The following is an 11206-nucleotide window of genomic DNA, read 5'->3' as shown; positions in this document are numbered from 1 at the left end:
CCATGGCTCACGGGCCCAGCCGCTCCGCGGCATATGGGATCCTCCCAGACCGGGGCATGAACCCGTATCCCCTGCATCGGCAGGCGGACTCTCAACCACTTGCGCCACCAGGGAGGCCCCCCTTTATGATCTTTTAAGTGGACTTCAGGGAAAGGAGATTTAGACATTAAGATGTTTTATATATTAACGTCTATTTTATACTGTGAATAATAACTTTATTTTTTTGTTTTGTAATTTTAGTTATACTACCAATTGTTCCATATATATATATATATCCCAAATGGAATTTGTGTATCATCCTAGGTGTTCTTATCTTTAAAGTGACTTTATACATGGAATTTCTTCAATTTTTAAAATATTCAATTAGTAACGGGAAAAATCTGTAACAAAACATATTTGAAAACGTAGCTCCCCCCCACAAGGTTGTTGATTTCTTGAAGTTATTTCTACTTTTATTTATATCCTCTGATTTACTGAAAATATGTAGCCTTGGTTACACTATCCTTATGAATTTCCTCCCCCCCAAGGGGTAGTTTAATATTTATGAGTGTGCCATTGTCCTGCAGTCCTCACAAATCTCTAATATTACTAAAACCAATCAAGCAGCCTGAAGACATCAGAAACCATTCTTTCTAAACAGGGAGATGAAAATGTCACCCAAATGAATGAAAAATTCTTTGGTGCATCAGTTTTCTCTGTTTCTCACAGTACTCCTTCCTTTCCCTGTATTGAAAGTTTCCACTTGTGTATTCTAGTAGATATAGTAGACACTTGATATTTGGGATTTTTCATGAATCCTCCAATCCATGCATTTGAAAATATTTCAAACCTTATACCCCAAAATGAGAAACCCCAACTTCCAGGAAGATTTTCAATGACTTGGACATTTTTTATATATCAAAACTTCCCAATATTTTTTTTTGTAAGTTATTTGATGAAAGTAAAGGCACTCCTGATGACAAATAAAAAAATAACAAAGGCAAAATGAGAGGCAGATGCTGGGAAAGCTGGGAGAGGTAGGTTCACACAACAGATGGGGCTTCTGCACACCAGCCTGAGTTTCTGAGGGTTCAGATATTTGGGGCTGCTGGTCAAACCTATGAATGTTAAGTGACCAAATGCACATTTTCCCAGTATTGGTTCTGTGGCTGATAATATTTAAAGAATCCTGTTTTTGTCAGGTTCTTTGATCTCTCAAGGATAAGCAAGATAATTCATATTTTACCAACCCACGTCTTCAATTACAAACCTTGTGGTAAAGATCCCTACTGTCAAATTTTAACACTGGGTTCAGAATTCCCATTGCAAATTTACACTTGGTTTTCCAATTAAAATGGGCTTTTGCGAGTCTCCTGCTGATAGCCATTGGCTTGATAAAAAGTAACTTCATTTGCAGAAAGGGTGTTTAGGGAGCCCAGTGCAAGGTTGACTCTTCTGCTGTTGCCTTGAGCCCAGTTGTGCTGAAATATTAAACTTTAGTAAATTAGGTGAAATTGCAGCTTCCTGGCTGATACAATAATGCCCTTTACTTTTTTTCTGGAAACCATCTTCAGCGTGAGTTGTCTGCACAATTCTTCAGCTCTAAGAGAAAGAAAATTCAGACTATCTTCCAAATCCAGACACCTTTTCCATTTTCAAGATAATTGTACCCTATCCTACTTATCTAATAGTGCTTAAACTTTCAAACACATAGAATTGGATTACTTTATTATTTTAGCACCAGCTGAAGATAGCACTACTTTATCATACCCATCCTCAGATAAGCAGCTGGATCCCTAAAAATGTCAGTCTTAAGTAAAAGTAGCAACTTTTCCTTTATCGATTAATACATATTTTAATAGGAATAGTGAGCTATGGAAGGAAATCCTACTTCTAGTCACATTTATTTTCAGGGTTTTTTTCTTTTTCTCTTTAAGAAGAGCATTAATTCTGAGGCGTTTTATTCATTGACCAAACATTTATTGATCAACTGCTATGTGCAAAGTTCTGGTGCGTTTTCACCCAAGTATTTTAAACTGGAGTAAATGCAGAATTAGTAGAAAGGAGCTAGGCAGCCTCGCATTTCTCTTCTTGATATATGCTGTGATTTCTTCTGAGATGAAATCACTGGCGACAGCTTTATTGAGCTGTCTGGGTTGCTGGCTTCTCAAAGGCTCTCACATTGGTTTTTCAGGTTAAGACCTTATGCTTCTAGGAGAGTTCAGTTGAAATATATTTGTTACTGAGGACACTAAAACCTTTGAAAGCACCTTTATCAAGGTCTTGGCAAGGTGGTAGAGTCCAAGGGTTGCTTTTGGAAAAATATATACAAAAGCAGATGGAATAGTCCAGTGAGCCCCCATATAACCACCGGGGAGTTTAGGGTTTATGGATGTTCCTCCAGGGTTCAGAGTCAGGGGCAAAACCCAGGGAGGTTGCACAGTGGGCCCTGGGGCCACGCGCAGACAGAATAGCTTAGGGCCGAAAGAGGAGAGGCCCACGCCCGGATAAATAACTGGGAAGCCAGACTATATCACGCTGTCATGGGATCACTCTCCTCTAGTATAATACATGAGATACTAACTAATCAATGAGATGCTAACCAATATGATCCAGCCCAATATGAATTAGAGCAGGGGTCTGACAACTTGTTCTGGAAAGGGCCAGAGAGTCAACATTTCCGGCTCTCTGGGCCGTCTGATCTTTGGGACCACGACTCAATTCTGTCCTTGCAGCGCAAAAGCGGCCCTAGATCAATAAATACAGCCACACGCGGCCATTGATAACGGAGGAATGGGGCAGGCAGTTGGTCCAAGGAAGCTCTTCACAGAAACGGGCAGGGGACGCGGTAGTTTGCCCGACCCTTAGGGACGGCCTGGCCCCCCGGAAATCCATTCGCCGTCCCTCTGAATCTGCCTTCAAGCAAGGGGAGGTGCTTGGAAGTCCCTAGCAGTCTCTGCGCGTGGGACGATCCAGCAGAGCGACTACTCCGTTTTCAAAGTTTTGGAAGTGGGCCCTTCCCTTCTTCTTCTTACGCCTCTCCGAGCCCTCGCTCTCCTCCGCAGGGGCGCAGAGCCAGGTGTGGTCCGCCTGGGCGGGCTGCGTGGGCTTTAGGGAAGAGCGCGCGGCCGCCCAGGGGCAGGTGAGGGCGCAGGAAAGTTGGAGCCCAAGCAGCACGGCGTCCAGCTCCCGAGCCCCAACCTTCAGGTGACCCCGCGCGGTGGCGGCGGCGGCGGCGGCGGCGGCGACCAGAGCCCGCAGCAGCGCCGAGCGCCTCCGGGAGGAGAGCTGGGCCCCTCGCCACCGCCAGCCGGGCTGCCACAGCGATCCGGGGCTGGGCGGGAGCCGGGGGAGAGAGCCGGGCCGCGGCGGCTACCTCCGCCCGCCGAGATCGGGCGAGCCGGGCCGGGGGCGCGCGCCGCCGCCACCCCTCCCCGCCGCCGCCCCTCCCCGCCGCCTTGAACGCTGGAGGTGTGCGTGGCTGCGGCTGCGGCGGCGGCGGCGGCGGGAGCCGCGAGTCGGGGCCGCCCGGGCTGCGCTTCGCCGGGGCAGCGGCGGCGGCGGCGGCGGCGGCGGCGGCTGCGCCCGTGGCTCAGGATGCGGCCGGGAGGCGCGCTGCTCGCCCTGCTCGCCAGCCTCCTCCTGCTGCTGCTGCTGCGCCTGCTCTGGTGCTCGACCGACGCGCCCGCCCGCCCCAGGTAACCCACCGCCGCGCGCCTCGTGGGGGCCCCGACCGACCCCTCCCCCCGTTCTTCTCGGGCGCGCGGACTTTCGGCCGCTGTGAGGACGAGCCGACGGGCAGCGGCGGCCTGAGGGTGGGGTGGGATGGGGGCGTCCGCGAGGCGGGCTGGGTGAGTGGCGGGTATCGGAGGGGCGACGCTAGCCGCGGCCGGGCACCGGCTGGGGCGCCGGGGGACCGGTCAGGGCGGCGAGGGAGCTGCGGCGCCGGACCTGCCGTCGGGTTCCCCGTCGGTCACCCGGGCTCTCCTCGCGGGTCCGCGCTTTCCCTTTCTTCCCGCCCCGAGCCTCTTCGCAAACTCCGGGGTTTGGGAGCTGCGCCGGGAGCCAGGGCGCGCGCGAGGATGTCCCGGCCGCTGGGCTGCGAGCGCGAGGCCGAGCCTGCCAGCCAACTGCTCCCCAACTTAGTTTGCTTCCCGGCTGTGCAGGTTCTTGGTGGAGGAAAGCAGGGAGGCCATCCACGGCACCCGCGCCGCGCCGAGGACGCCCGGGAGCCCGCCGACCCGGCCCCCGCGCACCAGGAACAGGTACCCGCGGCGCCGGGCGGCCGGAGGGAGGGAGCTCCGCGGCCGCGGCTCGGGGATGGGGCGCGGCTGCACCGCGGGGCTCGCTTCGAGGTGTCTGGTTGGGACCACACGATTGAGTGGATTTGAGAGAGAGAGAGAGGATATGTGTGCCTACTCGCGCGTGTAACTCTCACACTCCCTCAGCCTTCCCCTGTAAAGCCTGTCCCTCGATGTGGATGTTCTTCGAACCAACGGAGAACGAAAGCAGCTGCACTTTGAAAAAAATAGGTGCTGAGTTCCCCTCGCGATAATGGTGTGCTGAAAACCTCGAGGAGCAGCTCAGCCTGTCTCTCGAGAGGTTTGGTTGGTTTGCTTTGTGTCTTTATGCTTTCAAGTGCACCGGTGTAAGATTCACGTTTGGGAGCGTGGAATTCTGTGCTCAGTGTTGAGAATGTTTTTGTCCTTGCTGAATGGAGACAATTTTTTTCTTTGTTACTCCTAGGAGTATTTATCTATGTGCAACAATTATTTGGGTTTTATCTTTTCTTTTTAACCTGTCGTAAAAAAATCCATTCTTAGTGCAGAAAGTTAGATGACATGAGAAATGGATTTAAAAATATTCATTCGGAGTCCCACCACCCAGAGATCATATTAAGGTTTTGGTTTATATTCTTCCAGGAGTTTTTCCCATGTACATGTATTTATGAAATATACTTATGATTGTACATTGTATTTTGTTCTGCCTTTTTTCCCTAAAAATCAGACATAAGTGTTATTACAATGTTTTTTTGCAAAACATTGCTTTTAATTGTTGCATAATTCATCGTATGAATGCACCATAATCTATATAACTTTTATTTTTGGACACTTAGATTGTTTCCTGTTTTGTTTTGTTTGCTATTAATAATTCTATGAAGTACATCCTTGTATGTAAATCTTTATCTGCATTTTCAGTTCTCCGAGGTGGATTGATAGAAGTTGAATGATTAGATCAAAGAGTATGTACATTTTAGGTACTCAATACATTTGGCCAGTTGCTTCCTGGATGGGTTGAACCATTTTACATTTTCACCAGCAGGATCTACTGCTTTGAGCCTCAGCCTTGCTACTATTTTGCTTCCTTTAATAAATTATTTTATTTTATTTATTTATTTATTGCTGCATTGGGTCTTCGTTGCTGCACGCGGGCTTTCTCTAGTTGCGGTGAGCAGGGGCTACTCTTCGTTGCAGTGCGCAGGCTTCTCATTGCGTGGCTTCTCCCGTTGCAGAGCACGGGCTCTAGGTGCACGGGCTTCAGTAGTTGTGGCTCACGGGCTCTAGAGCGCAGGCTCAGTAGTTGTGGCGCACGGGCTTAGTTGCTCTGCGGCATGTGGGATCTTCCCGGACCAGGGCACGAACCCGTGTCCCCTGCATTGACAGGTGGATTCTTAACCACTGCACCACCAGGGAAGTCCCTGTTTTCCCCATTTTGTATACTGTCTCTTTTCCTCTATGTCTTGTAAATCCCTTTTCCCCTGTGTATCTTTCTGTGTATTCTTGGATCTTGGACCATCTTAATTTTCTGACTGCATGACTTAAGGCTCTGGTGTAGTTCCTGCATGAGCATCAGAAGGGTTTGGGGGATCCCAGAAGGAATCTTGAAGTGCAGCACGACATTGCCTTCTGCAGCCTCCTACTGGAATCTCACAGCGTATCAGGGGCACTGAGAGATCCTTGGGTAACAAAGCTTTAGAGAAAAATATTAGCCTGTACTTTTACTTTATGCAGGGTTGTGTATTATAGGTAGTAGTTTTCCAGTGAATTGGGGAGCATTGCATCTTTTTCCAAGTCCTGGTACTGTTATACATTCTGGTGTTGTCCCTAGGGAAGACTTAGAAAGAATATACTAATTAAATTATCTGGTCATAGGCCTTTTTGGAGGTAATTTTTGGATGAATTTTTCAGCTTCTTTTGGCGTACTTCTTTCTGCTTGGCATACTTCTTGAGCTAATACAGGTAATTCATATTTTTTTCGGAATGTGGTCCATTTTATTAAGGTTTTTAATTTTGTACCATTCTGTTGTATTTTTCAAAACTTGTCTTTTGATCTACTTTATATCCCCTTTATCATTTATGATGGATGATTTATGTGGCAGGGGTGCAAATTTTAATCCCTACTACTCGGTTGTGTAGAGAAATTATAATTTTGATTTTTCTGTAGCTGGTCTGATCTTCTTCCAAGAGCCCCAGCTGTAGGTAGAAGGTATAAGTAATAGTATAATCATAATACTAAAAACAATAAGGATAGACAGCATTTACTGAATGCTTATTGTGGACACTGATCTAAGTCCTTTACATTTATTAGCTCGCTTAATCTTCAAAAAATACTAAGAGAAACTCTTAAGATCCTCACTTTATAGGTGAGGAAACAGGCACAGGCCGATGGAGTCAACTGCCCAAAGTCACAGAGTTGACAAACTGTGGACCCAGGAGTCAGACCCAGGCCATGTGGATCCAGAATCCCACACTCTTAATCTCCCTGCTGTGTAGTCTTTCACAGGTGCTGGGCAAGATGGAGCGTGTGTGTGTGTGTGTGTGTGTGTCCAGGTTAAAGCTTAGTCAGATGTGCCAACTTAAGCAACTCTTTCTGGTATGTTTACTCTCTCTGGGAGCAAATGCTCACTCTTTCAGATTGTTTCCACCATCTTTTCTGACTTTCAGATGATACCCAGATCTAAGGGGGAGAGGGGCTGAGGTGTGGTGGTAGAGTTAAGAGGTGGCGTTCATGATCCTGGTGTCCTTTGACCCTCTACCCTCCAAGGGGATGTCGTCCATTTCCCATCTGCTGGATGGGTGCCCTGATGATAGCCAGCGATGAAAGCTGCAGTCTGTGCCTCAGTCTTCTCCCTCAGGCCTTCCACCTGCTGGTGCTCTCCACTGTCTTGGTCTCACCTGAGCTCCCATTAATGCTACATTTCAGGGATCCGGTGAAGATTCTCTTTTAGTTCCATCCTGAGTTGTCCTCTGCAACATTTGCTACAATGCTACCTCACCCAGCTCTAGCTGGCGCTGGCTAGTTCTAGCCCGTCTGCCCACTATTTTGGGGCCCTATCTAAACATACACGAACCAAGGCTGGTTCAGGAAACTTAAGTATCAGGACCTCCCTCTGTTTGCCCCACAAAGTGGATGTGACCCTGTGTTAAGTTAGTTTCGCAGTGGAAGACTGCCCAAGAAGTGATCTTTTTCCAGAGTCCTAACTGGAGGAGACAAAGCCCCATCTACCCTTGTTGTTACCCTCACCTTTCTCCAAGCCAAAGCTCTCTCTTTCCTTTCTTTTTTTTTTTTTTTTTTTTTTTTTTTTGCGGTATGTGGGCCTCTCATTGTTGTGGCCTCTCCCGTGGCGAAGCACAGGCTCCGGACGCGCAGGCTCAGCAGCCATGGCTCACGGGCCCAGCCGCTCCGCGGCATGTGGGATCTTCCCAGACCGGGGCACGAACCCGTGTCCCCTGCATCGGCAGGCGGACTCTCAACCACTGCGCCACCAGGGAAGCCCTCTCTCTTTCCTTTCTTTCTTCTCTTTCCATCTTTGCTCTAGGCTGGAAATGTGCAGGCTTCCCCTGCATCATAAGTTTCTTTTTTATTGTCCTGACTCAAACCTGAGCCTTAAGGGTACATTGTGGGGACTGGGAGTAAAAAAAAAAAAAATTGGGAAAGCTCCAGGAGCTGAGTCTTGCAGGTAAGGTAGTTAATGTGCTAAAGAGGCATAATGGGAGGAATTTAGAGAATCTTTTCTTGGGGCTGTAGCACATCCTATTTCGCTTGTCCAAAGCTGAATATTACCTTATTCTTTCTCTTTGCATTCTTTTAGGAAAAAGTCTTTATCTCTTTATACTCCTCCAAAGAATGCTTCAAAATAACTAGGGAAAAGTCATGTCAAAGTCAGAAAGACAAAAGAGAAAAATATACTAACAATTCTCAAAATATGACCCCATCACAATGGATTGTTTCTCTTTCTAGTAAACTTTGTCAATCTGCATCATTGGTTTGTTTGTTTTTCAAACAAACAGCCCTTGGATTTATTTCTCACTTCTGATGTATTTCCGTGTTCTATTTCCTTTATGTGTTGCTTTTGTTTTTTTTGGGGGGGTTGTTTGGTTTTTTTTTTTCCTTTGTGTTTTTTTAATCTTAAAATATCATTCCTTTTTTTCCAACTTAATGTTTTGAAGTGAATGCTTCATTTATCGATTTTTCCCTTTTTCTTTGTAACAACAATATTTACTACTATGCATTTTCCTTTGAATGCAGCTTTGCACCTGTTCTGTAAATTTGGATACATAGTGTTTTGGTTTTTAAAAATATATTCTAAATTATTTATAATTACATTAGAACATTTTAATTTTTTTTTTTTTTTTTTTTTTTTTTGCGGTATGCGGGCCTCTCACTGTTGTGGCCTCCCCCGTTGCGGAGCACAGGCTCCGGACGCGCAGGCTCCGGATGCGCAGGCTCAGCGGCCATGGCTCACGGGCCCAGCCGCTCCGCGGCATATGGGATCCTCCCAGACCGGGGCACGAACCCGTATCCCCTGCATCGGCAGGCGGACTCTCAACCACTTGCGCCACCAGGGAGGCCCGAACATTTTAATTTTACGTCCATAGTTCTTTAGGAAAGTAGTCTCCCCCACCCCCAGAGTAGCAGTTTTAACTTCCTTCACGAACTTTTCCTTTGCATTCACAGCTTGTCTGTTTGGTGCAAGAGGCCTAGCTTTCAGCCTGTCTTTTAGGAGAGTACTTTTAAATTTCCAAGTGGTTGGAATTTTTTTTTCTTAAGTATTAATTTAACATGTGTTCTTAAATAATATTAATTTCATTTTTGATTATAAAAGACACCAAATAAAATCCTGCCATAATGTTATAAGTGAGCTCCCAAATATTCAGTCATTAGACACGAGAGATTGAATTATTGTGACATTAATGACATGGCCAGAGCAAGTGCATGTAACTATCTGGCTTGGAATTCCAGGGTCCCTCCATGGGAATTATCTAGGTCTAGGTTATGGTTTGCCATCTTTTAGTGGCAGTGTCCATTTTGGCTTTAATATCCACGGTGATGATTCAGGATCCTGTGGCTGGCTGGGACTTTCTGGATAGAAGCTACTGTTCTTTGAATGTCCTGCTGAGTTGGTGCCTCTTTCACTGGCCCGTCTGGGAGGACTGGACTACAAGTCCACCAGAGTTGTGGGAACCCTACTTCCACTTCTCTGCTTTCCTAGAGAGGTTCGCCTGCTATTTCCATTAATGACCTTTCTTTCCATTCCCTGTGACCCTTTCTCCCTGCAGTAGAACTTGATTTGTCCCTCTTGAGAACTGGGGTTCAGTAAAGGGCAGACATCAAAAGTCAGTCATGTTATATCCCAACTCATATTATTGTAGGGAGTATTACTGCAGAGATTTTATTGTATGTTTTTAGATGAACACACTGAGAAGGAAAACCACTTGTCATTTCAATGTCGAAAAAAATGCTAGTATTCATATTTTCAGTAGTTTTATATGCACATATCTAGTAATTTTGCTATGCATATTTTGGAATGGATTAGTAACGTTTTTTTTTAACAACATCTGAGCTTTTCTTCATGTCATTAGTATTCTTCTGCAACATAATTTTTAGAGCATGGTGTTTGAACGTATGCACGTACTGTAATTTATTCTTCCCTTTGGTCACTTCAGTTGTTTATTATTTTTGATTTTGATGTGTACTCTAATATGAACAAATTTATAGCCTTACACACAATCTTAATTATTCAGATAAATTCCTAGAAGTGGAGGGGCTTGATCAAAGAATATGTGAAAATGTGAAAATGTTGCTATGACTTGTCCAACAACAATAGCTGTTCCAATTTATTCTTTTGTAAGCAGTATATGAGAGTGACCATTGTCTCAAATTCTTGCTAGTTCTGTGCATTAGAGTTTCTTTTCACTTTTTAAAATTTCATACTCAAGAATAGTATTTCACTGTTGTCTTAATATGTATTTATTTGTTTACCATTGTGTTTAGTTTTTAAGATGTTTGTTGACCATTTACATCTTCTTTTAAATATTTTATTACTTAAAAATTTTTAAAATTGAAGTATAGTTGATTTATAAAGTTGTGCCAATCTCTGCTGTTCAGCAAAGTGACTCAGTTTTACACATACAGATATTCTTTTTTAAATATCTTTTCCATTATGGTTTATCCCACTAGATTGGATATATTGATAGTTCCCTGTGCTATACAGTAGGACCCTGTTGTTTATCCATTCTAAATGTAATAGTTTGCATCTAGCAACCCCAAATTCCCAGCTCATCCCTCTCCCCACCCCCACCCATGGCAACCACAAGTCTGTTCTTTATGTCTATGATTCTGTTTCTGTTTCGTAGATAGGTTCATTTGTGCCATATTTTAGATTCCACATATAAGTGATATCATATGGTATTTATCTTTCTCTTTCTGATTTACTTCATTTAGTATGAGAATCTCTAGCTGCATCCATATTGCTGCAAATGGCATTATTTTGTTCTTTTTTATGGCTGAGTAGTATTCCATTGTATATATGTACTGCATCTTCTTTATCCATTCATCTGTTGATGGACATTTAGGTTGCTTCTGTGTCTTAGCTATTATGAATAGTGCTGTCATGAACATAGGGGTGCATGTATCTTTTTGAATTATAATTTTGTCTGGGTATATGCCCAGGAGTGGGATTGCTGGATCATATGGTAAATCTATTTTTAGTTTTCTGAAGAACATATTGTTCTCCATAGTGGCTGCACCAACTTACTTACATTCCCACCAACAGTGTAGGAGGGTTCCCTTTTCTCCACACCCTCTTCATCTTCTTCTTTTTTTAAATTGGCTCTTCATAGCCTTGTCTATTTTACTATAAAGATATTCTAGTTACTTGTTGATTTACAAGAGGTTTATAAGCGTCAAAAGTATCAAACTTTTATTTATCATGCATTTAAATTGG

The 11206-nt window shown here is 44.9% G+C and overlaps 1 protein-coding gene across 1 annotated transcript in view; it reads left to right on the top strand.

Annotated features, from left to right (window-relative positions):
• Positions 1-3576: 3576 nt before the first annotated feature.
• ST8SIA6 (ST8 alpha-N-acetyl-neuraminide alpha-2,8-sialyltransferase 6) overlaps positions 3577-11206 on the top strand; it is a 128671-nt gene continuing 121041 nt past the window's right edge. The window contains exons 1-2 of the mRNA XM_060095492.1: positions 3577-3677; positions 4146-4244. Coding sequence (XP_059951475.1) covers positions 3577-3677; positions 4146-4244 — 200 coding nt within the window. The remainder of the gene's footprint in view (positions 3678-4145; positions 4245-11206) is intronic.

This window comes from Mesoplodon densirostris, chromosome 4 (genome assembly GCF_025265405.1).
Source record: "Mesoplodon densirostris isolate mMesDen1 chromosome 4, mMesDen1 primary haplotype, whole genome shotgun sequence".
Lineage (NCBI taxonomy): Eukaryota > Metazoa > Chordata > Mammalia > Artiodactyla > Ziphiidae > Mesoplodon > Mesoplodon densirostris.
This window is presented reverse-complemented; position numbering and strand designations above follow the sequence as displayed.